This window comes from Penicillium digitatum, chromosome 1 (genome assembly GCF_016767815.1).
Source record: "Penicillium digitatum chromosome 1, complete sequence".
Taxonomy (NCBI): Eukaryota; Fungi; Ascomycota; class Eurotiomycetes; order Eurotiales; family Aspergillaceae; genus Penicillium; species Penicillium digitatum.
This window is the reverse complement of record NC_089384.1, coordinates 1,344,803-1,371,187: the sequence shown is the minus strand read 5'-3', so window position 1 is coordinate 1,371,187 and position 26,385 is coordinate 1,344,803. Positions and strand designations below refer to the sequence as shown.

Sequence of the window (26,385 nt, the reverse complement as noted above, 5' to 3'; positions counted from 1 at the left end):
TTGATCTATCTGCGAGACACCAAAAACTAAACTTGTGAAACCCCAGCGCTGAGCAGGTTGGACTTGGGGCAAAGTGATCTCCTGATCAATCTTAACGATCAATGAACTGTCTGTAATCGACGAGCCCAATGCAAGTTAAAACCGTTAATACCGATCCCACGAGTCTCGGAAGTAACAGATCCTGAATTTAAAGCTAAAAGACCCTGTCTCAAATCAAATCAATATCTCCTTTCCCCTCTACGACCCTCCCTCATCTGTTCTCCTACCCGGTCTCTCACCCCTTCACATGAAACAAGGAAGATGTGCCTTGGAGCAACCCTGACTTGCAAACTTTGTAAAAAGTCGTTCAATTTAAGCGGTATCTGTTGGAGTGATATGTTGGGCCTGGGTCACTGTAGAACAAGGCCGAAGACGAGACGTTTGGAGAGATCGTCGGATCTTCAACGGAGTCCAGTCAATTTTTTTCTGTGAGCATTATCATCCAATACATTAAATTCAATCCCCAAACGAGGGCACATAAGTACATCCATCAATTAACATGTCCAGGTTCCTGGAAAGCGAGAGCAACGAGCATAAAAATCCAACAAGAGCACTATCATGACAATATTTCCATCAAAAAAAAAATCAAGGGAACATTCAACACCTGATATTTCAAAAGAAAGCTCAGGTCCGAGGAACTCGACGAGAGCCGGGAAAGCCCAGCTAGCAGGGAAATGACCCCTCCTCCGCCACCCCCCAAAAGAACGGCAAATAAATCATCAGAAAACGCGAAACAGAAATCATCGTAATCATTTACTTGCGCCAGAACATCGCTTTTCCGGCAACCCTACCAGCACTCCAGCGAGCCTCAGCAAATTTGTCTTTCCAGGATGCACCGCCGCCATAACGCACAGGACGGGCGGAGGCCGCTCGAGACTCAGAGGTAACCCCCACACTCGAACCACCGAAAGAGCTGGGGGCGAAGTTTGTCATATTTCCGGCATCAAACTTCGTCTTTCCTTCCACGATCATCTGAACGACGTTCAAGATGGCATAAGCGGTAGAGCCAATAGCACGAATACCGGCGAGAACGGCGACCGACCACAAGATGATGGCGAGGTAGATGTTTGTACCACCTGCACCGATACCATAGATTTCGGACACAGCCATGCCGAGGATTACATTCGCAACCATCCAGATGGAGACCATGTAGGTACGAACGGCGCGATAGTAGTCCTCCTGCAACTGGGAGTCGGATGGCGGGGGCTCTGGGACCTCGAGGCGATCCCGAAGGTTGCGGAGGGCCGCGTCGTAGCCGGAATCGATGTCGAGTTGCTCGGAGGGCATTTCGACGACGACGGTCGAGCCGTTGATGGTCTTCGCTGCACCGAGATCAGTGTTGATCACGTTGTCACCTTTGGTTCCCCAGGTTACGTCGTGGGTGTTGCAGAATGCGTAGACTTGGAGGATGCAGATGTAGCTGGGCATGAGGAGGAAGTATTGGGCCGAAGAGGTGAACATATGCCACGGGTCCAAGTACAGGAAAGAGGCGTAGAAGTAGAGGCCGACAGTTGACAACAAGGAAATCACAATGTTCATCATCAGGCCGTCCCCGACGTCCATTTTATCTTTTCCGATGCCCGCACGTGCGAGTAACTCTTTGACCACCAGGTAGAGGGCGCAGAAGACTGTGTAGAACATGATGATGGCGTAGACAATGATACCAGAGAGATAAAGGTTTTTGGCCCTAAAAAAAATTCACGTTAGCAAAATTGTAGTGTGTGTGAGGGAAGTCGTGTGAACCTCACCCTTGTGGTCGGTTACCCAACGAGATGATGAACTGCAGACACATAACCAGAATACAGGCATAACGCAAAACAATGAAGATGTATTTGCCCATGTTGTGACCAAACGGATCAAGCTTCTCATCAGTCAAAGAGCCAGCAATGAAGTAGAACGCGAGGTAGAAATTGGCCTGTAGAAAGTAAGTCGATGCACACCACCAGAGAAAAGAGGGAAGAAGACTCACAAGACCAAAGTAAGTAAACACCAGATTAAGGAATTGATAAAAGAACTCGATGTGAAGCAAGATCTTGCGGGCAAGAGTGTGATCCGTCTTCCAGATCTGCTTGGCATTGAAGATCGAGTACACAGCCGCGAAGAAAGCACCATTCAGCCACCTTCGGCGCTGGGAGATAAATTCAGGAACCGTGTCTGGCACATCAGTCTCTCCAACCGCGTTCTTGACAAACTTGAGCACCCATCTCTCTTCACGCTTGGCAACCAACTCCCAGCAAAGAATACGATCTTCGGCAAGGTACATATTGGCAGTGAAAACGTCTGCATCTTGACCGTGGAGGGTTTCACCCTTGAAATATTGGTTGAGAGGGCCATGGCCATCTGCGTCGTTTTGCAAGGCAAAGAATCGATAAGCACTGAGCGCACCGGGCAACACCGTAATGTAACCGAAGACCGATTCCAGAGGTTTATCGAGAATATTGGACATTTTGTATTCGAAGTTCTGACTTGCCACCAGAGGGTTGAGCAGACCGAGCATGTTCTTACCCTTAGCGGCCTTGATCTCCCCAGCAGCGCCGGCAACATTGGAGTCCTGATCGAAGGCCTTCCACAAATGGTACAGCGCCATTGGCTCTGGTCTTGTTCCGACATCGAGCAGAATACAGATATTGGGCTGCAGAGCACGACCGAAAGCATTGAAGAACCACCGGTGAGAGTTCAGTTTCTTCTTGTTGTGCTCCTTCAAACAGAAAATGACCTGACACGGAACAATTCCCTTCTCAGCCCCCTTGAATTTGAGATCATCATCAAGCGAGACCTGCGTAGTGTACTCGTACACGTGTGCCTGCACTTCCTTTTGATTGACAATATTCTTCGCAATACCCTCCTGGTAAACCCCCAGGGCGGCCAATGCATTCAGCGTACGCGGGTGGACTTTTTTACGGCCATCAGCGACGATGCAAACAACGATCTTTTTCCATCCATCACGGCCCCAAGTGCGTGATTTGGTTCGCGAGCAGAAGTGGCTGATATTCCGCATAACACCGTGCATGGTACGAGTGAAACCAATCTCATCTTCGTTGTACATGGTAATACAAATAAACAACTCGGTCTCGCGCGTCGTGGTACCAATCTGTTGGCGAAGCTTATATCCCCGTTCACCGTACTCATCCGGATCGGACGTGACAGCGGTATATCGCATGTGGGTGAATTCGCGCTCGTCACGCCGAGGCAGGAAGCTGTGAAGGATGGTGGGGATTTTGCACTCCAAAATAAGCTCGCCATTGACTAGCTGAACTTCCTTTTTCGCGACCTGCGTGGATCGAACACCACGACGGCCCTGTTTATCGGGTGCCGGGCCATAGTGGAGGTTGGGATCCAGAATGTGCGATTCATCGTCATCTTCATCGTCGAGGTCGACTTTTGACATAGCATCTTTCTCATCTCCTAACATTGTCGACTCGCTCATGAATGATCGGACGCTGCCCCGCGAGGTGTGATGAAATGTGCGGCCATTACCACCAAATGGATCTTCCCCATGAGCATCGCCAATGTCGATGCTAGTATCGACTGTTGATTTTGGTCCGGAGAACAAAGGCGCAGGAGGCAATGGTCGACGAGGGCTACCTCCATATCTTGAGCTGGGTGTACCGGGCCGCGGGCTGCCGTTCAGATCTGCGCGTTCATAACCAACACTTGACACGGAAGGTGGTCGGATGTGTGATGGGCTCCATGGGCGAATGGGAGATCCTGTGCGTGGGGGAATCGATGGGTAGGCGGAGGTGTTTCCAAGGTTTGCTGTGGGAGGCGGGATACTAGGTCCGCTGGCCAAGCTGGATGGTGGACGTGAAGGCGAAGAGGCGCTGGGCATCTCGTAATAATTATCATAGCGTTGATCATGTCCGGTCCTAGAATTGCGCGCCCTGATGTTAGACCTTGGTCTTGGTAGACGTTCCATTTTGCCTCGAAGCTGGAAGGAAGAGGGCCCATGTGGAGGTAGAGTGGAGGATCAAACAAAAAAACAATGCGCTGGAGTACTAATTTTACAACGTTTTAAAGGGAAGATGATGGACCAAAAAAAAAAAAAAAAAAAACCATAGGAAGGATTTGGCTCGAGCCCAGTTTAAAAAAAAAAAGCCCATTAAACGAGCAGTTGCCCAAGGCACAAGATTTTTCCCAGCCTCTCCATCACGTCAATGAAGGAGTTTGATATGGTGGTACACGTAATTCTATCGTGAGGGGAAACCGCTGGAATGTGAAACACGCAGAGGAGTGGTATAGGAAACAGTTGGGAAGTACATACGGAGTGTGCTCATAATCAGGGTCATAATGAGGAGGCGAAGGAGCCCTATGGCTACTAGCTATATCATCGGCGCCGTCGCCACTTGGCAACAAGCGCATCGTTCCTCCATTGAGACGCGAAGTGGTAGTTGGAGAATCAGGATCGAACAGATAGGAAGCCGTGTCGTGGTTGAGGTATGCTGGCGGCGCGTCGCCGTAACTGAATGGCGGATGGCGATTCATCGCAGTCCGTGGAAGATGTTTTATTTTGGAACTTACTGCCTCATCCTATGGCACCTGAGGTGATTACCAATGAGATAACGATGGTAATCTGTCCCTCTTGAAGATCAGACAGAGTGGTCGTGAATCTGTTTGATTAGAGAACAGTTGAGGGCTGACGAAAAGAGGAATATGAGGACAATGTCTAAAAGCTCGGCACACAAGCAAGACGAAGAGGAGAACGGGATAATACAAGAGTAAAAAAAAGAATCGGCTAGGCAAACACGTCCAGGCCGTTCAGATCCGTCGCTTTGCATCAACAAGGTGGAGGTGCATGTGGTTGTCAGGGCAACGTTGAATTGGGTTGTCAGTTCCTCCGAATCAGCACGGAGAAAAGGTGGTAGAAAATCATAATTAATCAAATAGATTAAATCAATCCATGCATGCAATATTCTGCTGTCCCACTTGATTCATATTTTCTCAATATCAAACCAATGATTTAATATCATGTTCAATACCTACGATCATTCCCCGTCTCGGTGGGTCGATGTATTTTCACATGAGTGCGCCACTTGATCAAAACTAGTTGTATTAATCCAGGGAATCACATAAGAATGCATGATTCTGCCAAAAGGAAGACTTGGTTTTGCAGATCTCTCCAATCTCCATACTTTCCCTCTCCTTGTCTTTTGTTGCCTCTCGTCATCGTTCGCCCAGTACAATCCTAAACATGCCCCAACGACCGACTAGTCAAGTTAGACTGATCACGGCATTGGGTTCTGAATGCTAGCATGAGGACATGCTCACACTCCCTCACGGAGCAGTGGCTCTCTCTCTCGGTCTGCCGACTCAGGATGAGCAACGCGACGGAAGAGGCTGTCGCGACCAGTGTACTTGGTCGTGGAGATGTAAAGAGAGACGACCAACAACACGGCAAAGACAGTAAAAGCAAAGATCCACTGCAGCGCAATGATCTTGATAGCGATTTGTCTGAGTGCGAGTGCTGGAGTGATTTATATCAGCCAAGGACTCGAAGGAAGAAGTTGAAAAAAGCAAGGAACCCTTACACAGCGTCAACCAGCTCAAACAGTACCCAAGGATGTAATCCTCCCGGAGAACGATATCAAACAGTCCAATCGCGAGAATCACCCAAATAAAGATATTAGCAAGGATCCGACCAGGCAGGTTATGGCTGTGAACAGCGACCGCGCCATTCCAGAACAGCGCAGTCAGTGTCCAAGCATAAGGACCAGCGACGGCGGGCAGGTGCACGAATGCTGGCAGGCCGCGGTGACGCCAATAGGTCACCGTCTGATTGATCAAATGGGCAATGAGGATGATCTCTGCGCCCCAGAAGTGGTTACGAGTCCAGAGGAGGATCCAAGCGGCGAGGAAGAGGTTGTTCAGAATGAAGTGGGTGGCGACGTTGGCCGCTGCCGTGACGAGGACATTGTTCTTGGAAAAGAGGTGCCAGACATAGCTGAGCTGAGATAGGAGAAGAACGATCCTATAGGGGGGTTAGTTTGTGTATATTCAAAAACACTACCACCTCCAAGATAGGCATTGTTGGAGTTATTTTAGGTTAACTAACCAGAAAACTCCAGTCACAGTTGTGTTCTGGCTGAAAGGCGTATTATGCTTATTAGCCTGCTTCCAAAGCTTCTTGCCCTTAGTATCGTCAGGTGAGTGAACGGAGTGGTAGATCCCGACCACCACCATCAGAGCCCAGGTGAGGGGTACAAGGACCCGGTAAGTGTTCAGCGAGTTGGCGCTATGAGTTTCGCGTCTAGCGAACGGGTTGAATGATGCCATGGTGGATGTATTACCCAAGCTGATGGAGCCGAGTAAAGTGGAAAGGAATCAAAGGTCTAGAGGAAGGGAGTCTTTTAAGCAAGGATAAAGAATGGATTCCCCGCATAGGGTCATCAGACCATTTCAACCGGGAAACAGAAATGATGTAGAGGTCAGTTATGGTGATGACATCAACGTATTTTTTTTTTTTGGTCTCTTCTCCATATTGTTCATGTTGATGACTATAACCTACAAACTTCACTCCCTTAAATGGTAAAAGAAATCTTAATCATTTCTTGTCAAATTTCCCTTTTTTTTTTAAATTTCACTCAAAATTTGTGTGTTTCTTTTGAAACGGGACTACGCACCAGCTCAGTTTGTTCGAGTGAGAATGAACTATAAAACATGGCGCCACTTCTGCCACGCGTAGATCATCGTGCACAGTCCCATTTGATGCCAAGATCTACTTGAAATCAATGTGTATGGAAGTGTACAAGGTAGCAGTAGGCAAATTCAGAACTCAAAATGCTTGAGTCATTTTTGCTGGGCGTAGGACCTTGGAAGATGAAAATCAAGGAAAAATGAGACCCGTAATTGTGTCTTAAAAAAACGTTGGTAATAGTATGAAACACACAAGGCGCGAAGTACACCTTTTCTACTAGTAAAAAATGAGATGGAGGAATATGTATAACAGCCACGATACTCGCTTGTAAATCTGAACAGGGCCAGTGCTCACGCTTCATGCCGGTAGAAATAAGAGTATACATTACGCACACTACGTACACGACGTACATGGCACGAGTATCAACAGTGAACATGCCAATGATATGATTGTCTAGGGTATCAAAATCAATATGCAAAAGACAGCAAGAAGCCAAAAAAAAAGACCACACCATATGTAAAGTAAGGAGGAAAAGATCACACCCCCCGCGCCTCTTTCACAGCCTCCAAAATCTTCCCATGAACCGAAGCTGGCCCAACAACCATACCATGACACCCAGCCAAAGTACGACCCAGCGAACAATCAACAGGTCTTCCCTCAAGATCCGTAACAATACAACCCAGTTCCTGTACAATAAGCATGCCACCCGCATGATCCCAGATCTTCGAGCGATAATCCGGACTCAGCGGCACCTTCACAAAAGCATTGCATCCTCCCTGTACAGCAATAGCAACATAACGCATCTGCGCCGACCACAAATCCACCGGATTCGGCCATGGACAGCCAAGTTCTGCTGCCACACGGGCATGAGCCTCGAGATTCTGCGTCTTCGCGGCACGCGTATCAATGAATCGCACACCGGAAGCCCCAACTTGCGGGACATTTTCCAGCGGGCGCGCCGGCAGCAAAGCCCCTGGACCCATAGGTCTGATGGTAGCGCCCTGCCCGGCAACGGCGGAGATCATCTGACCAAGACCGTCGCGGTCGACCCGCTGTTCAGAGACGGGTCCCGACGCTAGGAGATTAGGGCAGCCGAGGACGCCGATTTTCTGGATACCGTTTTCGACTAGTGAGAGACAAACTGCGTACTGCTCACCGCGGATAAAGGTTGCTGTTCCATCCACGGGATCTAGAGTCCAGGTCCTGCTGGTGGGGGTGCAGGCGCCTTTGGCGCCAAGGTCGATTAGGTCCAGGAGTTCGGAGGTGGTGCGTGGGGTGTGGAGAAGAGCTTCGCTCTCTGGGTCATTGAGGTGGATGCTGGTTGCCAGGTCCCAGGTTCTTGCGAGGAGGTCTGGGTTTGAGCGGAGGGCTGTGGCATCTTCTTCGCCGACAATGTCGTCGTCTGGGAAGACGTTGTGGATGGCTGCAATTATTGAGGCTTGGGCGGCGAAGTCGGCAATTGTTACGGGTGAGGCGTCGCTCTTGTCAAGGGCGCCTTTATCGACAGCAGAGAGCAGCTCTTTTGTCAGGATGGCTGCTCGTTGTACGGCCAGGCTGGCGAGCTGGAGCTCTTTGGCGTAAGGGGTTGAGGTGGTCATAGTGGGCGGTTGAAGGGGGTGGTTTATGGGGAAGGTTTGGGATAATTAATCCCAAATTGGGATATCTGCTTGACCGGCTGTAGAACTGATAATTGGAAGTGACAAGCACGAAAACGGTGAGTTTATTTTTTGGGGCAGGATACAGGGGCATCACGTGTAGGGGAACACCGGTGAGTCTTCCTACGTCATATCTGTGGATCTACGAGGCGGCTTTCTGTTCACTTTCACTTTTCTAGTAGCCTCATATCATGTCCGACTTAGAAAATACTACTCGAGGCATTGTTTAGGAGATAATACACAATGATGTCAGGAGCAAATTGGGTCAATGCTATTTTGTGCAAGATTGGACAAACACCTGTTGAATCAGCTTTCCTACTGGCTCTCTGCTCTATGTATACAAAACTGGATAATTTGATCACAGATTGAGAACACAACAATCAGCATTTTTAGCCTGAATTTGATGAAGACCTAGGAATTATTATCTAGACGAACTCTTTACAACCTAGCCTTTTCTTCCTCCCGGCCTTTAAGGTTAGGGTGAGGGGATCGAATGGGTCGAGTAACGGCATAAAAGGCAAGCCCTTGTGACTTCGTCGAGAACTAGAACGGGAAGAGGTTAGAGCTATTACAATTAAGATCTCGCGATAAAGACATCACAAACCTTAACCTTAGACCCAACATAGAAAAAAGCAAAGTCTCCTGGGACTAAGTGGTGAGTGATTCCGGTAGCTTCGTCCTATTTGAAACCGTAAATGTTAGCCCAAGCAAAGCATTGAATAAGATCTCAATATACAACAGGGGGACACACCAGAATATCGATCTGACCACTGAGGACATATTTCGTCTCCTCAAAGGTATAGCTCGCGGGTCTTTCAGGTCCCGCTTCAATCTTATAGAACCCCGAAGTGAAATATGCAGGGGATTCGGTCTTGGTGCGGATAGAGTGGAAGTCGGCAGTGGTTGCATTCTCGCCCTGAGGGAGGGGGATGAATTCATGGCCGGCGCCTTTAATTACGGTAAGGGGAACGATATTGCTAGACACTTTCCATAGTAAATTCTAGTATTAGCAACTCTCAATGACTTGCTTTTGGGGTTTAGTAGGGGCAACTCACTATTGCTGCGCGGAATGTGTTTTTGATGGAAATATAACTGGGACGTATTCAGGAACGAGGTGCCCGCTAACTAATATACACAATTGGTTCATACTAGGGCACACCTCGGACGCACTCCCGGGATATGGCGATAATCCTGTGTGCTTTATCCTGATGAGGGGACAATACTCGTGTTGGTCTGGCCCAATGAGGGGAACACTTCGGGTGCATCGCCCGGAGGTGGAGACATGTCGGATGGAGAGCCGTAATCCACCAGGACATTCTTATAATTGATCAGGAATCGTCATGGTATTTGCTACTTTGCGAGAGGGTAAGAAAGCAGAAGAAGAAGCCAAAGGAAAAGGAAGAAAAGCTAAGCTTCCTCCGCCGCTGGACTGATTCTGGTGGGTAACCTGTACTTCGACCACGATCCACATACGCTGGATGACAGAGCCTGAGTGCTCAGACTGGAATTTAGTATAGGCTGCTCTGACCAACTTGTGCTTGAGCGACTCGAGGCAAAAGTGAAAGATTCTAGATTACCAGGAAAGAAAGTTCAAAAAATTTATAATCAATCAATTGAGGGTGTATAGAGCATAAGCCCCCAAGACCGAAAAAAAAGATAAAATAAAACAGCATCAGGTTGAACCCCAATGAACTCTTAACGGGGCAACCCAGCTCGGAAGTATATCACACAAAACGCCACACCATCATGCATACCAGCGAGACAAAATCAGAAGGGGGCAAAAGCCAGCTCGTAAGCAAAAGCCAAGCTCATCTTCGCATGCTGCAGCATGTGATCGAAGCTTAAATACTCGATCTTGTCCTCGGTGGTGTGAATCCTCTTATCGGAGTTCTCAAACTGAGACTCGATGACAAATGCCGAGGGGTATCCGTAACGACTGGCAGAAGCATGATCAGAGCATGCATACCCACACTTTGTCTCTACATAAGGCACATCGCAGTAGGTAGTGATAACCTCCTTAACGAATGCAGTAAGGCCCGGGTCGACATAGTCGACAATAACACCCACAGACTCCTTCTCGCCAGCATCAAGAGTACCCTGAACATACCCAGTCATGTCCTGCTGAAGCATGGCCTTGACGTTCCGCTGGCTATTCTTGTAATTAGCATAGACAGCCTGCGATCCGAGCAAACCGCCTTCCTCAGCAGAGTACCAGTGGAACTCGATGGTGTTCCGGGCCTTTCCGTGGGCGATAGTCTCCGACCGCAGCAGGGCGCGAAGGGCTTCGAGGATAGTAACTGTTCCACTGCCGTCATCGTCCGCGCCTGGAGCAGCCAGAATCGAAGGTAAGAACAGGTTGATGCTATCCTGGTGGGAACCGAGGACGACGGTGTTGTCTGTCTGGCCGGGAATGCGGGCAATAATACTGAATTGACCCCAAGGATGGTCGAAGCGCTTGACGGTTGCGCCGTGGTCGCTGGCGCCAGATTCGTGCACTACGGCAGTCACTTGGTCAAATAGCCAGGTTGCTGACTGGATTCCCGTTTGTGACTTGTAGTAACGCGTGTGGAAGGATGTGAAGTGTTCCAGGTTGCTTCTCATGTTACTCTTATCGAGGGTCTCGGTCAATGGCAGAATCTCATGTGAGTGCTCCATTGTCCCTGGGTAGTGGACGACTCGCGTGGTGTGGAGGGTTCCGTAGGAGCCTGATTGGTATTCATCGGTGACATCGATGAAGTTCACTCCGTCCTGGTCGGGCATTAGCACTGTGTGATTGAGTTCGAGCCAAAACTTGGCTTACTAGCTTGAGCGACCATTTTTCCTCTTCGGTTACCCATCGGGTCTGGTATGGAGCCAGCTCAACCAGGGACTTGGATTGAGGGTTTTGGACGATTGAAGGCGCTAGAGGTTGTTGCTCTGGGTTGACTATGGCCATGGCAGTTGCCGTTGCGCTCAGCGCAAGAGTGAGGAACTTCATGGTGAAAAATAAGGATAAGACAAATAAACAGAAAAAGGATCTACCAGGCAGAGAGGGCCTAAGGCTTCTTTTAAAAGCTCTGAGAAGGGCAAGGTGTTGAACACGCGCCCTGTGCCAAGCCAATTTCGGACCCCGCGCGCGCTAAAACACCGAGGCTCTGTATCATTTTGTTCTTAGAACGTACTTCCGGTATTTCCGGTTTTTTAGCGTGAAAATCTCCGACACATACGGATTCAGACTTGTAGGTATAGGCTCGTAAAATCATATTCAATATTACTCGAATCCAAGGTAACCGGCATTCAAACTACCAAAGGCAAAAGGGTTTCGACTCGAATCTGGGGATTGAGGGTGGAGAATGGAGAATGATGAAAAGAAACTCCACTATGACTGCGCAATGACTCACAGCCTTGCGGAGATAGGGCTATAGCCTGAAGATTAAGATAAAAAATGACGGCCTAGTACTTTTTAGATAGCGTTGAGCTACAGAGTAGTGGTTTTAATAGCTTCGATATTTGCTCCACCTGGTGTCCCCGGGGTGGTTTCTTCAATTCCCATTCCTTCTTCCAGAATAGGAACATAGGGCTAGGGCTATGAAGTACCCACTTACCCACTCACCAATCAGCGTCCAGCCAGTTGTCCCGTGCAGACAAACCTGCGTTATCATCTCTCCCAGGTCTCTTATCTTACCCTTTCTTATCCTATCCTTATCCCTCTTTCTCCCTCGGACTGTTCCCCTCATAAGACCACAGTGCAAACATTATGGCTATTCATCCACGGTTGCGCCCAGAAGGTTCTCAGGGGCACCTGTCGCCGCAACAAGCCCTAGCCATCTCCGCATGGACAGAGCAACATGCAGCAGCCTCCCTACAGGACTTGTCCCTGACAGACTCAGCCCCCGCAGCGAGCACGCCATCGACACCGACCCCGACGCGCTCGGGTCTGCTTGGAGCCACTGCTTCGCTGTCAATCCCTCTCGACGACGAAGCGATCCCATCCCGACGAGTCAAGGTCGATTCCCGCCCCCCGACAGTCAGCTTCCGACGTCGGGAGCCTCTACGCCGGGATGGCCTCAAGACCCGGGAGGCTCTGCTCAAGGGCAAAGACGGCAGCCGTCGGAGGCAGCGCTGGGAGAATGGTACGTTGTAGATGAGCTAGTTAGGTCGCGGTGAATTCCGGCTGTACCTTTTTGCCCTTGGCGCAGGTTTGGTAGGCAAATGCTGACCAGAAACCAAGATCGTCTGTTGCACAACCCCTGGGCGGAACCGCCGTCTTCAAAGGACTGGGATGTCCAACCCACCTACCCTCGGCATGACCCGATGCCTTATTATCTTGCGCCCTTGTGGGACGTTCACTATTCCCATGTGGCGGATCACCAGTCGGCCGTGAAGGCTGCCGAGAGAGCTAATGAGAAGCATCACATCCCGAAGCAACTGAGGTCAAAGCTGAAGCATGCGCGTGCTGCACATGGCATGCTCCGAGATCTGGAAGATGAGGTCCGTCGGTTTATTCAGAAGTGGAATGAGAGGGAGCTTCTGCTTGAGAAGGAGGGGTTGCGGGACGCTCCCGAGAACTCGGCTAGTGACGATTCTGAGGATGAGATCGTCTTTGTCGGTCGTAATGGACAGATGCACGACTCTCCCGAGCGAAAAGAGAGACTTCGCCTGCTTCGAGAGGAGATCAGCTCTCACAGCGAGCGGGATGGCGAGAAGATGGTGCTTGAGACTTTGGCTAATGATCGTGCCGCTGGATTCGGGTATGTTTTCCGTCTTTACTCCCACCATGACAGCGAAACTGTTCCGTCCGCTGACACTTCTCAGTCGTTGGTTGGTCCACTCCATTGCGTCCTACTATGGATTACATACTTGGTCCGTTACAGTAAAAGACCGACGAGAAGCCTACGTAGGCTTCCGCCCCCCGGTGCCAGGAAGTCATGCCGGGCTCGTTTCCCACCCAGTTTACCATTCAGAGACCTCGATCAAGCCCGGCGAAGAGCTTCCTCGGCCTCTCTATACGCAGGTATAGAATGCTGCCTTCTTGTTTCTTTCTCTTCTGTCTTCCAGATTGAACATCCATTTTGATTTTCGACCAGGGTAACGTTCATGGACATTGTAATCTCTGCGTGAACCGGGACGCGTTCTACCCGTTACGGGTGGCCTTTTGCAGATCTTCTTGCACATAATTTTTCGGTTGTGTCTCTGTCCAAGAGATTATTTTCATCGCTATGATGCAGGTATGATTAGTGGGGACTATGCGTTCACCGTGTTTATGTTCGATCTGATCGGAATGAAACGTTCGAGTGGAATCTTTGAGCCCCTTCGTTCTCGCGATGTCGGTAGGTCCAAGTCTGTGCGCTGGAACTAGCAGATTCTATGTCGTCATGCCAGGGTCCAAGACATGACCGCTAAGACATTAGATAGACTGTGCCATCGGAAGAATGCTAGTATCAACTCTCAATCCGGCGAACCAGGGGTGTTCTTTAACAATGACATTGTAGAGATCTCAAGTGTATCATACCAGTTATAAATACTCTTACGTACAATGTAATCGGCGTCCCCACCACACGTTAGATCGGAACGGACCGTGGGGCCCACGGTTTCCAAGGTTCTCGTGACGTGCAACTGTGTATGTTTGACTTTTCCACAGTCATCTATTCCCTGCTATGATGTATATAATGTGGAAGAATTCCCCAGGGCTTGGACCTTAGAAGGCCCGAGCACTAGCATCCAAGTACCTCTCTCTCTGTGGAGCACGTAGTACAGGAAATCTCGCGTCCAGACCTTTCTCGACGTAGGCCTCTGCAATCCGACTGGTTCTCACGTTGGGAAACCAAAAGCAAAAGAAAGGGCAAAGCCACGAATGAAGATGAAACACAGGGGTTATCACACAACACATAGTGCGCTAGAGAAGAGCATTACCACTCCTTATAGGTAGACTGGTCCATTGCCCAGGACATGTGGCTGGCTTTCAGTTTCTTTTTTCTTTCTTTTCTTTTTTTCTTCCTATTTTTTTTTCATTTGCTTTTTATTTCTTTTCTTTCTTTCTTATTATCTGTGTAACTAGCGATAATTAGGTGCGACTGTGTGGCTCCAACTCTTTTGATAGTGTGTAGAACAAAGAGTCGGGTACCCAAAAATGACGAGAGCATTCTCCATTTCCCCCCTCCCAACCGCTCTAAATACTTCCCACATTGTGTCCGGGTTTTTTTTTATTTTTATTATTTTTACATTCTCTTTGACTTGAACTCCTGGCTTCTGGGTTTGATCACCTTTTTCTACTTGCTTTTTTCCTCCTTTTACATTCTCCCTAAATTCTCCTATATTTCTTCTTTCTATATTTTTTTACCTTCTCAAACAGGAAATCCTCCACCCCTACTCTTTTCCTTTTTTTTTCGGTTCTCAATCATATGACTTTCTTTTTCGAGTTCACTTGCAGGAACCCTGAGAATACCCCTGGGGTTATCACTCGAAAGTCCCTTGTCACTGATATTAGCCCTTGGGACCCCATATTATGAGAATTTGACCCCTCCTCGACGGAATCAACCGGACTATCTACGGGTCCAAACGCCGGGTCTTGTTGCTTTTGCTCTGATATACCTCATTTGGTCAACCACACCACCTGTGGCTTACTTACGGCTGACTTTGATATCACTCCTGGCTCAACTCCACTTCTTCAATCCTTTTTCGCCGACTTCACTATAGATCAGCGGATCACATTACCTAAACATTCACGTCTACAATCCAACTCATGATCACAAGCTGTACCTCAATTCAATTTCGTACGCAAGATGAGCTCCTTTAAATTCGGCGAAGTCGGCAGCTTTAGCTCAACAGACAGTTCATGCTCAAAAAGCACGGCGGCAACAAATCACAGCGACCGGATCGCTCCCAAATCACACAAAAGAAACTGGTCCACGAATTTAGCCAACCAAAAACACACCGAAGCCGAAGCCGAAGTCAAGTACCAATACCGCGAGCCACCTCCCTGCTCCTCAACTTCAACCTACGCTTCAACAACAATTTCCACCGCCGAGATTGACCCAGAGTCCGACCTAATTGAGCCCCCAAGTTCCCATGAAGGTCGCTACTGTGTAAATGAGCGGCAAGAATTTTACCCACTAGACGCAATTCCCTCAACGCCTTCATCCTTTGCACCGCTCTTCCCCTCCTCGCGGCGACTGCTTATCCGTCATGACGACGCAACTGTCGACGGTAACATGAACCTGCGCGTCGACACACCAGTCCACCTCCGCGATGGCTCTCAGCGCGATGTCATTCTCTTCCACCTGCGTATGCACGACCTCTTCTTGCGGAAATTCTCGTTGCGGCGGTACTGCCGAGACTCGGGGCGCGAGGTGTGCCAATCGGCAAGGCGGGAGGTCGTACCTGCTCATGAGCGAAGGCCGGCGCTGCGCACCTCGTGGAGCAACATTTTTGCGGGGTTTAGGCCTGGTCCAGTCGGTGGTCATTGTGCCCCGAATGGGGAGCTAAAGAGGCAGGTTTCGAGGGTCGGTGATGGCTATGCACCTGAAAATGGTCATGGTCATGCTGTGGTAGAAAAGATGGACAAGGGAACAGCTGAAGCGGATGAGTATGAGAAAGAGAAAGAAGAACAGGGCGCTTTGCCGATCCTGGGTGAGACGATCTTGCTTGAATTCTCCAATTATGCGCATGTCGCGCTGCGTCGCAAAGGGCCTGGCTCGACTAAGAAATACGACTTTGAGTACTGGTCCACGAAGTACCAGTGGCGGAGGGAGGTCCGCAAAGAGGGTGACCTACATGAAGTGTCTTTTTTCTTGGTGGACACGCGCACCTCCAAGACTATTGCTCATTTGGTGCCGGACACGCTAGCGCCACTGGAGGTTGTTGAAGAAGAGAGCAAAGGGGGTTGGGTGCCGCCTTCTTCATTGTGGATCAGTGATCCCGAAGTTTATAAGACAATGTCTGATGTTGCCGAGTAAGTTCTTCTGAAACTCTGTCCTACCTCTCAGCCCTGGCTAGTCATGTTCTCTGCTTAGCTCTGGCTCTGAATCTTGTCGTTACTCCATTTGTGTGTTTTTTTTTACGTGCATGTCCGATCGTCCTCTTTTTTGGTCTCCCCCTTTCCCCCGTGGCTCGTTTGAGAAGGTAGTTCGTGTACAAAGCACCAACGCATGCATTGCATGTACCACGCGCAATGCAACCTGGCACCCCTGCACAAAGTGATGATTAGACATGAGGCTGATGAATCGGGTTGGTTTTTTTTTAGTGTGATCGTCGCAACAGGGATAATTGCGCTAGTTGACGACTGCATTCGTCGTCGCTGGCATCATGAGCGGCGTCCGTCGTGGATCCTGCCCGCCCAGCACTCGCTAGTTAAAAGCCTAGAGCGCATGGGCCCTCGGCGCCTGATCGGCCAAGTACTACAGCGGAGAGGATCCGCCTAAGCGACGCAGGACCCCTTGGCTCCAAGACCAGACAAGGTCTATGATAAGATGAACTAGGTGGTTGAGTTGGTCCTGCATCAGTCGATATATTATGGCGCACGCGGCTTGATGCTGCCTTTAATGACTTAATGATGTGAATAACGTGGGATATGAATCTTTTTTTCTTGTTCTGGTCTAGCTTCTTGTGGATGACTCCTGCTATGCCTCTTTGTTTTTTGTTTGTTGCTTTTTGTTTGTTGTTTTTTGTTTTTTGTTTTTTGTTTTTTTGGCTCTTTCATTTTTCCTTTTTTGGTCTCATGTTTGTTGACCCGAATCATCGCAGTTCAACGGGAGTTGAGCCAAATTCTGGGCGATCCTCTACTACGAATTTGATAGGGAACCAAGCAGGCTTGCAAAGCCGAGCATGATTTACAATTTCATCTCACATCCCGCATGCTGGTGTTGCATGTCACGTAGCATCTGACCGTTGCAAGCTGAACCGTGGTTGCTGTTTTCGAGCTAGTCTACTCTCTGAACCATGGTTCAAGTCTTGAGCTGGATATCTCTCTGGTGACCTATTGACCTGACCCAAATGTATATACATCCTACATCCTCACCCAAGACTTTCCAAGTGCAGATACGGTAGAAAATGAAGCGGCTAGTGTATGGAGTACCATTTGAAGAAATGTCAGTACTATTGTTTAGGGCTCATGATCGATTGGCTCTGGATGAATCTTTTGTTTTTAGCGCAAGTAACAGCCCAAGGAATACCCCTGGCCTTGCTGCCCTATGAAAATTTAAGAAATAGCAAACACGGTGCCCCATTTGTATTCTTAGCATGCGAGTATACTGGTCTGCTATGTTTGACTACTGTAGGTACCAAAATTTTACGTGGGATCTAAGGAGTCTACTGCGCAGCATACAGAAAGATGTACTTCAATCAAGATTGGGGGTGCGGGGCAAGCCCCTCATCCATGGTCTTTTTACTTTCTTTTCCCACTATTTAAGAGTCCCTGTAATGTGCTGGTCTAGTCTTCTGTCGACCATCGGCTGTTTCCCTACGTGTTTGGTGCATACTCGATGTTTGCCGCATTGCCGAGAACCATGGGTAAGGATAATGTCAGCTCTGCATGAATGCCCAACACCCTCCTACTAAAATGAGCCCCCATTAACTCCGACTGGGGTATTCAGAGTATCTGTGAACCAGACCAAATGAACTATTGGTGAATTTTCTTCTATGGGATATCTCTGCACATCAGGCGGTTAGCCCAATGGGACTAGCCGACGACATGAAAATGAACCAGGAGGTTCTTGACCGTATTCTTGTTCCAGATCTCAGCAACCCACATTTTTGAACACCTTTCTAGGGGTGCTTCGGCAATGCCCCCCATTTTGCCTTACTGCATCACGTTTGTCCCCCTTCCCGCTTCTATAGTGATCCTGAGCCCAGTAACTATTTATGTAGGGCGGCACGGTCTGTGGCTTTGAAGGTGCCCAGCAACTCCCGAGTCAACATAGGGTGAGACTTAATCTCTGAAAATCATCATGACATTGTCCATCATGATGAGCTGGCAATGCTTTCCGACGCGGCCCAACTTGGTTGAATCGACATTTTGGGCACCTTCCACATCCCCCAAGACCCGAAAAACAATTAAACAATAAAAGCTATGACACTGACGCTGAGGCCACAGGCTCCGCTTTTTGGGCAGAGATCACCCACAGCTCTCTACCCCTCATGCAGTAGTCCCTCATGGTTGTTCCAGAAGCCCGCCGTTCCGCCGATACGGTTAAAGTCCATGCGCAAACCATCTCGGGAGATTATAACGTTTCCGTTCTCTTTTGTTCCTTGTCCGATGGTACATGTGCTCAAGTAAGGCGATGGAGAAAAATGCCCTGAGAAAAAAGAAAAGTCCAAAAACAAAACTCATATGTACATTCCCCTCCAAAAAAAAAAAAAAACAACGTGGGGTTCTCTGAGTTGTTCACTTTTCCTATCCAATCCGCGTCTAGGTATCTTCCGAAAATGGTGTCATTTGTTCTGGATCCTAGGAGTACTCACTAATATCTCCTTGTTCTGTTAAGAAGCGGGAACTAATTAGGGAGCATCCGGTTTGCCCCTCTTCTATCACCCGTACGTGCTGTCTAGCGTTTCTTCAAGGGCTGTTTTTTGCTTAGTCGGCGTGCGCCGGGCCGTTCCAGGTTGCAGCCTCAAAATGATCCGCATACTCTTCGCCTACGTTCCTTAACTGGTGGATAAGGGAGGGGGGATTTGGCTGACGCTGTGCCATGTCCACATCGACATGCATAAGCCCCCTCTCTGTTAGGTTTGACGGTTAGGCTCCTGTTTGTTCCCAGGGGGAAAATTAAATGGGTTTAAAAAAATTGCAGGGGAAAAAAAAAAGGAAATCCCAAATTTTTTTTTAAAAAAAATACAGGGAAAAATTAGGAAAAAAAAAAAACACACCACGGGGGTTTCTTTCCTGGCCTTGAAGATATGGCCCACTGTTTATATGACTCCCCGCTCCCCATGTCGGCCCCGTCTGAAGGTCATTGAAAAAATACATTTAAAGAGATCTCCAGAGATTCTAAACGGGTCCAATTGAGCTTGTCTGATCCTGTTTTTTCTTTTATATCTTCTCGTGATTTCCCCTCAAAGCTTTTTCCTTCTTTATTCTCTTTTGATCTTCATCGATTGGGTTATTTACAGACACCATCTTGGGCTCCCCACCTTCAATCCCACTTCATACCACCTCAAATTGCAAAGCTCGGCAGCTCTTCTTCAATCCCGTTTCTCTACGAAGCAGAAATGTCGTATACTACCAGTCCCCAAGGAAATAGTGTTGGCAGCCGGCCCAGCTGGCAAGACCAACTCCAGGGTAAGCCATTGGAATGCGTGGTCAAGCCTTAGCAGCCCTAAATTCCTCTCAAATGACAATAGTACCCGACTAAACCATCTACAGACCATTGCACACGCACCAAGCTGTCTCCTCCTGTCTTCAACATTGTCTCCGATCGGCGAGGTACTTACCCGAGTTCTATTCCATCTCCCTCTCCCCTTCAGTCTCGCATCCAACCCCTTCTTGTGCCGCAGAACTATATAATTTTATTTTCTCTCTTGTCTCCCGTTTCAATGCACACACACACAGGATGCCTCTACCCACTGCTGTGTGCCTCGTGTGTGGGCAATGCAGGAAGGAGTGGAGTCTTGCAGAAAAAAAGACAGAGAAAAATACCCCCCCTTTCAATTGTACACCGACTTTTAGTTTCCAAGGCTCTGGCAGCAGAAAGCTAATTACTTTTATCTCGGAATCGCAGGAGGTCGTACCGCCTGGTCTAGCACCGTCACCGTTCAGGGCCAGAATATCGCCGCCCGTTACTGGTATGACGGTCAGTTTATCAACAATGCCAAAGAGGACGCCGCCGAGGTTGCTCTCAAGACTCTAAACCAGCAGCCCCGGGCTGCTACTGTCTACCAGGGTCAGCTGTTCCCACAGGCAACGTCCGGCTATGGCCGCGGAGCTGGCGGATTCTGATCGTATTCTTTATTCCAAATATTTCCTACTAGTCTTGGGTGGCATTCTCTTCCTATCTTGTGTTTTTATCAAATTTTTGGTTCTTGATTCAAATTTGGATCTTGAACTCTGTTGTTCTTCATTTCTTGGTGTGGTGGGTGCTTGTTCTGGTTTGTGTTCCGCCTGCTGGGAAGGGCCCTTGGGGATCCACAGGTCCTATCCGATACAAAACCCCATACCTTTGTTGTCGCCTTGCTCTCTCACTTGCGTTTTTAACTGCAGGGAAAAAAAAAGTCTCTCCCCTTTACCGCACTCCTCTCCTCACACCTCATTCTCGTGCCGGCACTCTTATCTCCCCGAGTCCTGCTGATGCATCCACCATCCCTCGTCGACAACCACAGCTTGCCAGTTTTTGCAAGTCCTACCCACAAAGGCTCAATGACATGCAGACTCCATGTCATGGGATCTGGTGGGACTGTTCTCAGGACCAGAAAGACGGAGAAATAACAAAAAAAGAAAAATGCAGCTTGTACCATGCATCATCCCTGCCCCGGATGACCACTTCCAAATGCAGGTCACTACCTTGTTTCGCATTGGTGGAACCTCAGCACCAGTCATAACACACCAAACCGAGATCCTGGCGGCTCAGGTACATGGTACGGTGTCTGGATGTCGGCAGGCCTCGTGTGATGCATCACGAATCAGACTCCCTTTCAGCTCTTTTCAGCGTCTCCCCCTCCCACACGTTCTTTAACGGCGGGTGATTTCATCTGTCTTCTCCCCTGATTTGGGTTCATACAGGTCGTCTTTGACATTTGATTTGTCTGTCTGCCTCGAGACTATGTAGGAAGTTGGGCCGGATGAATGATTGGTGTTTGTCTCTTCGAGAATTTTTGACTTGTCATGCTCGAGTGGGCTTGATGTCATACCCGGGACAATTTCCAATTGTTACTCCCTGCTGCGCGGCTCAGATGGCAATTGCACCTTCTGACATTTGAAACGTATGCTTCTACCTGCTGTCTCGTTCCTCTTGGAGCTAGAGACACATGTGTGTATCTGTGCAACACCAAATGTCCCAATCTCAAGCACGATGCGACGTGGCAACTGTGGAGATGGAAGCAATATGGAGCAAAAGGTCACAAGGGGTAATTACGGGACTAAGCCGGGATAGAATCTTTCATTTTCCGGACATCCACTTGTCAAGGATTTGGATTTGGATTTGATTTACATTCCGCCCGATTAATTGATACGTATTGCTTTGCTTTGTCTTTCGTTGGTTCAGATCGGGTATCTGCGCCTGGTAGAGGGGGTTTCTTTGATAAATGTTGTCTCGTGCTTGGCTTTGATGAGTTTTGAAGGTTTAGACACGGAACTGAACCGGGCTATCTCTTACACTGGTATTGTATATGGATGGTATTGGACTTGGAGCTGTTATGGTCGGGGTTTGATTTCCATCAGATTGTTCTTTGTTATTTCTTACTACAAGAAAATAGAATTCCTATCGACCGAGCTTTGATGGGTGAATTCTTTCTTTCCCTTGAATTTTACTAAAAACGGGGTGTATTTATGAAACCATCATCTACGACCACCACCGGCGGGAACAGACTCGCCCCTTTCTAGAAAAGGGCGTTGTACATGTTTACTCTGTGCTACTGATAATCGCGGGTTCTTGGCGCTTTGGCCTCTCGCCTGAACTTACACATCCGCAGGTAGCACAGCCTAGGCCATGTGTCTACGGAGCAGCCAAACATTAATTTCCAACGCATAGCGGCCAATTTGGGCAGCAGTCCAAATGTCAGGCTTCGTCTCTTGAGTGAAATAGATTTTGAAAACAGACTCCTAATATGACTTTGCCAAGCAAGTCTACAAAAGTACGTTGTAGACTCGACGTGGGATGTTGATCAGTTACTTTGAGTGAACCACGGAACGCTGAACTCTAATTGTCTATTTTGACCAACTCAATGCTGGCCTCGGATGAACTCATATAGGAATAGGTTTTCTCGGTAATTGGGGCTCGTGATATGCTCGCATATCACTAGCCCCCTATGCACAATACAACACACAAAACTTCGCCCGAAGAGTGATGGCCAAGACTCCTGCTTGATGTGCTGCATTTTTACTCAGCCATACTCGGGCGGTGGATCTGTCGATCAGCTTATACGAGACAGCAAGTGAAAATCAAGCTTTTTAAGACGCCAAATCCGAAAACTTAATATCGGAGCACTACAAATCAATCGTTCCATCACCGAAGCCAACCAGACCATCATCTACCTCAATCCTAACGCTTTCTACAATATTCGAGAAATCTAAATCTTCAAACTATCATCTGTCCCGTTCCGAGCAGTTTCCTTCCATCCTAATATTACCATGTGTTTTGGCCCATCGTGCAGAGAGGCATCTGACTCTCTGCTCCCACGGCGCGTATCTTACACCTACAGCCAGTACACACACAACAAAGGCTACGAAGCAACTTAAAAAGAGTGAACCATCGAACTCCTCAGCAGCAATCCGACTAGAAGTCTCCGGGTAATCTGGTGACACGAACCAGATCAAAAGCGGCAGACGCGCACGATGAGGCGCCCTCGACGATTAATAGCCACTTTAAAGCAGAAAGGCCATGGGGCGCTATTTATTTGCCCCACGCCAAAGGCAATCGTACCGCCAAATGCTCCAGCTAGTGTTGCCGAGGCCACAACCAGGGCCACGTGAATAGAGCACTCGGAGCTGCAATACCGGAAGACAAGGTAGTGTACGAAGCCAGGGAAGTGACCAACTTCTGTTTGCACCTACGAGGAATCGGAGTCCTATTGCTTGGGCGTAGCTGTGGGCGCCGCTGTGACCGATTGTTACTGCACCTAAGAATATTACAACGAGTGCAATCCTTATGCAAACCAGCGCTTGAGATCGTTCTAGATATCCAAGGTCGGGACTTACGTATACCGATATACCGATACCAAGTCATATGAGTCCCTGAGAGAAGATCATCGTGAGCATCCGAATTTAGAATTTTGGCATTGCCTAGGTATTTTAGCTTCAAGCTGATCAGAAATCAGGGACGTGGAACATACCGATATTAGAGCGATCGAGATAACAAAGTAAGTAAATTGCAGACAAGGAAGCAATACGTAGATCTTGGTTCCAGACCAAGGTCTTTTCGCATGCGTTGAGAAAATCTTCGACAACATCGGCGCTAGCAAGCTACGCTGCTGTCAGTTCTTTTAAGCTCGCACACCACAACACCATCTAGTTCTATATCAAGGGGGAAAGGGAAAAGATACCTCTGACACTTGTTCCACCTCTTGCGTGCATTCTTCGGTTGCCATGTTTTACAAAATGCTGCCAAGCAACAAGAAAAGCAGAAAAGATCGCAGTTGATTTTTCGCTTACTTCTTTTTCCCGTCTGATTTAGCTTCCCCGGGCTTCTCTCTCCCCGACGCCTCACCGACATTAGGGTATTGGGGATACCCGATTTCCGGAGCATATCTAAAGATTGGAGGAGTTATAAGACTACGCAGCGTACATATTAAGGTGGCAGTTGATTGCCATCTCTTATCTCCCCCGAATTAGGGCTTTCTCGGATCTCCACGTCAAGATCTCAGGGACACCCAGGAAATAAATAGGCGTCAACGCAAGGAGCATTAGGAGCGACAAGCAAGAACATCAATAGCGTTTCAAATATTGAATAACATTTTGGAAGTTTTATTGTAGGCTATGGGTTAGTCTTGTCGGGGAGCAGGATGATTCGATTCATTGATCAAATTGAGTGTCATCTAAGGCGAAAATATCTCCAACGCTGGAGTGATAGAGCATTGAAGGACTCCATGTGCATAAACTAAGTTCAAAGATATCCAAACTACTCCGTATTTATTCGCACTATGTGTGTGGTGGGTTAAACAGCAAAATTGAGCCTCATGATGCAAACAAGACAAACAGCTTATCAGATAAAAGTGTTCCTGGTCGCATCGCAAGCACTTAAATCACCCTCCCCATGGTATGGCACCCTTTGCTAGCCAAGCGCGTCGCTAAAACATCACATTCGACTCTATTCATATCAATCGCAACCATGTCAACCACCACCGCTTCCGCCCGCAAATCGATGCCCTCTGCATTAACTTTCGATCGTCACGCCAAATGCTCGGTACGTCCGTGTGGCATGGCAGCCCTTGAAGACTTGTTGTTAAAAAATTTCTGATACGTGCTATTTGTCGTGGTATAAATAGACAACTAAGGCCCGTGCGAGTACCCTCCACCTACCCCATGGCTCAGTGCCTCTACCGATCTTCATGCCTGTCGCGACACAGGCATCTCTTAAGGGCCTAACATACGACCAGCTGCGAGAGACGGGATGCATGTTGTGCTTGAATAATACATATCACTTAGGTCTAAAGCCCGGTCAGGCGGTACTAGATGCAGTGGGTGGAGCGCATAAGTTACAAGGATGGGATCGGAATCTCTTGACCGATAGTGGGGGGTGAGATATACCTCCTGTCGCAAGTTGATAGTTTGTTACTAACCGGGTATGTTTTTTTTTAAAAGTTTCCAAATGGTGTCGCTTCTTCAGTTGGCGACGGTCACAGAGGAAGGAGTGCGATTCCTTAGCCCGCATGATGGCTCGCCGATGTAGATGGCTTTGCTTTAACCCGTGTAGCTGAGCATCCGAAATGCTGACTTTAACCAGGCTACTGACACCCGAACATTCCATCTCTCTCCAAAATTCTATCGGATCTGATATTATCATGCAATTAGACGATGTGATTGCAACCACTTCGCCGGATCATGCTCGCATCAAGGAGGCTATGGACCGGTCTGTGCGATGGCTAGATCGGTGCATTGAGGAGCATAAATATCCGGAGCGCCAAAACCTCTTTTGCATCATCCAGGGTGGTCTTGATCTTGAATTGCGAAAGCAGTGCTGTGAAGAGATGGTAGCGCGAGATACTCCAGGAATTGCCATTGGAGGTCTATCCGGTGGTGAAGCGAAGGAGGAGTTCTGCAAAGTGTATGTGCCTCCACTTCCAACGAGAAAAAAAAACCAGATGAACTGACGAACCAAAGAGTGGATACATGCACTGAAATTCTCCCGGAACATAAACCCAGATACGTGATGGGCGTGGTATGTCTTGCTGGATCGCTTATTCTGCCTTTGCTCATCACAAAAACTAGGGATACCCCGAGGATATCGTTGTAGCAGTGGCTCTCGGGGCAGATATGTTTGACTGTGTTTGGCCGACGCGGACAGCAGTAAGAATCAACCAACCCTTTAGTTTGGACCTTGCACTGACATCAGCTAGCGCTTCGGTGACGCGATCGTCTCCTCTGGGACGCTGAAACTAAGCCATAAATCGTTCGCCGATGACTTTGGTCCAGTTGAGGAGGGCTGCACCTGCACTTGCTGTCGTCCAACTGACCAAGGTGGTCTTGGTCTCACGCGAGCATACATGCACCATATCACAGCCAAAGAAACTGTTGGAGCTCATCTGTAAGTGTTGCCTGACCGCAATGTTTTGATTCGGATTTAATACTTCTACAGTTTGACCATCCATAATGTTCATTACATGTTGACCTTGATGGGCAAAATCCGACAGGCCATTATCGATGACCAATACCCGGCTTTCCTTCGTAAGTTTTTCTCTGATCTCTACAGAGGCGATAAATCTAAGTTCCCCGAATGGGCGGTGGGTGCTCTGCGGGGAGTTGGAATGGACTTGTTAGCAGACTCATGACGCTGTGACCACTGGTTTTGATCAAAATAGAAACGTCTTGAAGAAAAAGATGACGAGAAATGTACTTCATACGACGAAAAAGTTTTTTTACCCGTTCTAGCGGTGTTGTGGTGATTGAATATAGAGTGCATCCCATCAGACATTTACGGGGCGTAAGACACAAGTTCCCTTGTGCAACAGTGCAACAACGGACATTCTAAAGTATTTTTGAAATACCACATATAGTGGTTATTTATTGGGATCTTATCCATGGGCTTCGAAAGGGTTATATAGTGTCAAAGTGGATGCTTTAGGGAAGAACATCAGCACCAAGTAATGTCGCGCATGTCAACACTTGTGACAGCAAACTAAAATTTGATTGGATCATTTTTTGGAACAAGTTGGTGCACTACGGAGCATAATTTTACGAGATCTACACGTGACCACGTGTCGCGTCGACGCGACCCA

The 26,385-nt window shown here is 48.4% G+C and overlaps 9 protein-coding genes across 9 annotated transcripts; 4 read left to right on the top strand and 5 right to left on the bottom strand.

Annotated features, from left to right (window-relative positions):
• Nucleotides 1–792: 792 nt before the first annotated feature.
• Nucleotides 793–4,565, bottom strand: Pdw03_2792 (Chitin synthase B; the record flags this gene model as incomplete). Its single annotated transcript, XM_014682228.2, has 5 exons — nucleotides 793–1,726; nucleotides 1,788–1,954; nucleotides 2,009–3,905; nucleotides 4,301–4,498; nucleotides 4,558–4,565. 5 exons carry the CDS (start codon nucleotides 4,563–4,565, stop codon nucleotides 793–795), a joined length of 3,204 nt encoding a protein of 1,067 aa, XP_014537714.2.
• A 735-nt stretch (nucleotides 4,566–5,300) lies between these two features.
• Pdw03_2791 (Chitin synthase) lies at nucleotides 5,301–6,309 on the bottom strand (the record flags this gene model as incomplete). The annotated part of the gene is made up of 4 exons (XM_066100288.1): nucleotides 5,301–5,500; nucleotides 5,565–6,004; nucleotides 6,089–6,156; nucleotides 6,208–6,309. 4 exons carry the CDS (start codon nucleotides 6,307–6,309, stop codon nucleotides 5,301–5,303), a joined length of 810 nt encoding a protein of 269 aa, XP_065955688.1.
• Nucleotides 6,310–7,206: 897 nt separating this feature from the next.
• Pdw03_2790 (Myo-inositol-1(Or 4)-monophosphatase) lies at nucleotides 7,207–8,268 on the bottom strand (the record flags this gene model as incomplete). Its single annotated transcript, XM_014682230.1, has 1 exon — nucleotides 7,207–8,268. The coding sequence occupies one exon, from the start codon at nucleotides 8,266–8,268 to the stop codon at nucleotides 7,207–7,209; it is 1,062 nt and encodes a 353-aa protein (XP_014537716.1).
• Nucleotides 8,269–8,763: 495 nt separating this feature from the next.
• On the bottom strand, nucleotides 8,764–9,609 carry Pdw03_2789 (Ethanolamine utilization EutQ; the record flags this gene model as incomplete). The annotated part of the gene is made up of 5 exons (XM_066100287.1): nucleotides 8,764–8,868; nucleotides 8,930–9,004; nucleotides 9,077–9,309; nucleotides 9,381–9,446; nucleotides 9,549–9,609. The coding sequence occupies 5 exons, from the start codon at nucleotides 9,607–9,609 to the stop codon at nucleotides 8,764–8,766; spliced, it is 540 nt and encodes a 179-aa protein (XP_065955687.1).
• A 483-nt stretch (nucleotides 9,610–10,092) lies between these two features.
• Nucleotides 10,093–11,302, bottom strand: Pdw03_2788 (Aminopeptidase, putative; the record flags this gene model as incomplete). The annotated part of the gene is made up of 2 exons (XM_014682231.1): nucleotides 10,093–11,073; nucleotides 11,126–11,302. 2 exons carry the CDS (start codon nucleotides 11,300–11,302, stop codon nucleotides 10,093–10,095), a joined length of 1,158 nt encoding a protein of 385 aa, XP_014537717.1.
• A 759-nt stretch (nucleotides 11,303–12,061) lies between these two features.
• Pdw03_2787 (Single-stranded nucleic acid binding R3H) lies at nucleotides 12,062–13,481 on the top strand (the record flags this gene model as incomplete). The annotated part of the gene is made up of 4 exons (XM_014682232.2): nucleotides 12,062–12,437; nucleotides 12,536–13,055; nucleotides 13,120–13,318; nucleotides 13,392–13,481. 4 exons carry the CDS (start codon nucleotides 12,062–12,064, stop codon nucleotides 13,479–13,481), a joined length of 1,185 nt encoding a protein of 394 aa, XP_014537718.2.
• A 1,565-nt stretch (nucleotides 13,482–15,046) lies between these two features.
• On the top strand, nucleotides 15,047–16,724 carry Pdw03_2786 (Calcofluor white hypersensitive; the record flags this gene model as incomplete). Its single annotated transcript, XM_014682233.2, has 3 exons — nucleotides 15,047–15,077; nucleotides 15,133–16,255; nucleotides 16,547–16,724. 3 exons carry the CDS (start codon nucleotides 15,047–15,049, stop codon nucleotides 16,722–16,724), a joined length of 1,332 nt encoding a protein of 443 aa, XP_014537719.2.
• A 2,785-nt stretch (nucleotides 16,725–19,509) lies between these two features.
• On the top strand, nucleotides 19,510–20,236 carry Pdw03_2785 (Double-stranded RNA-binding-like; the record flags this gene model as incomplete). The annotated part of the gene is made up of 3 exons (XM_066100286.1): nucleotides 19,510–19,579; nucleotides 19,664–19,723; nucleotides 20,019–20,236. The coding sequence occupies 3 exons, from the start codon at nucleotides 19,510–19,512 to the stop codon at nucleotides 20,234–20,236; spliced, it is 348 nt and encodes a 115-aa protein (XP_065955686.1).
• A 4,042-nt stretch (nucleotides 20,237–24,278) lies between these two features.
• Pdw03_2784 (Queuine/other tRNA-ribosyltransferase) lies at nucleotides 24,279–25,938 on the top strand (the record flags this gene model as incomplete). Its single annotated transcript, XM_014682235.2, has 8 exons — nucleotides 24,279–24,353; nucleotides 24,436–24,686; nucleotides 24,752–24,835; nucleotides 24,894–25,214; nucleotides 25,271–25,328; nucleotides 25,379–25,456; nucleotides 25,507–25,694; nucleotides 25,746–25,938. 8 exons carry the CDS (start codon nucleotides 24,279–24,281, stop codon nucleotides 25,936–25,938), a joined length of 1,248 nt encoding a protein of 415 aa, XP_014537721.2.
• Nucleotides 25,939–26,385: the final 447 nt, after the last annotated feature.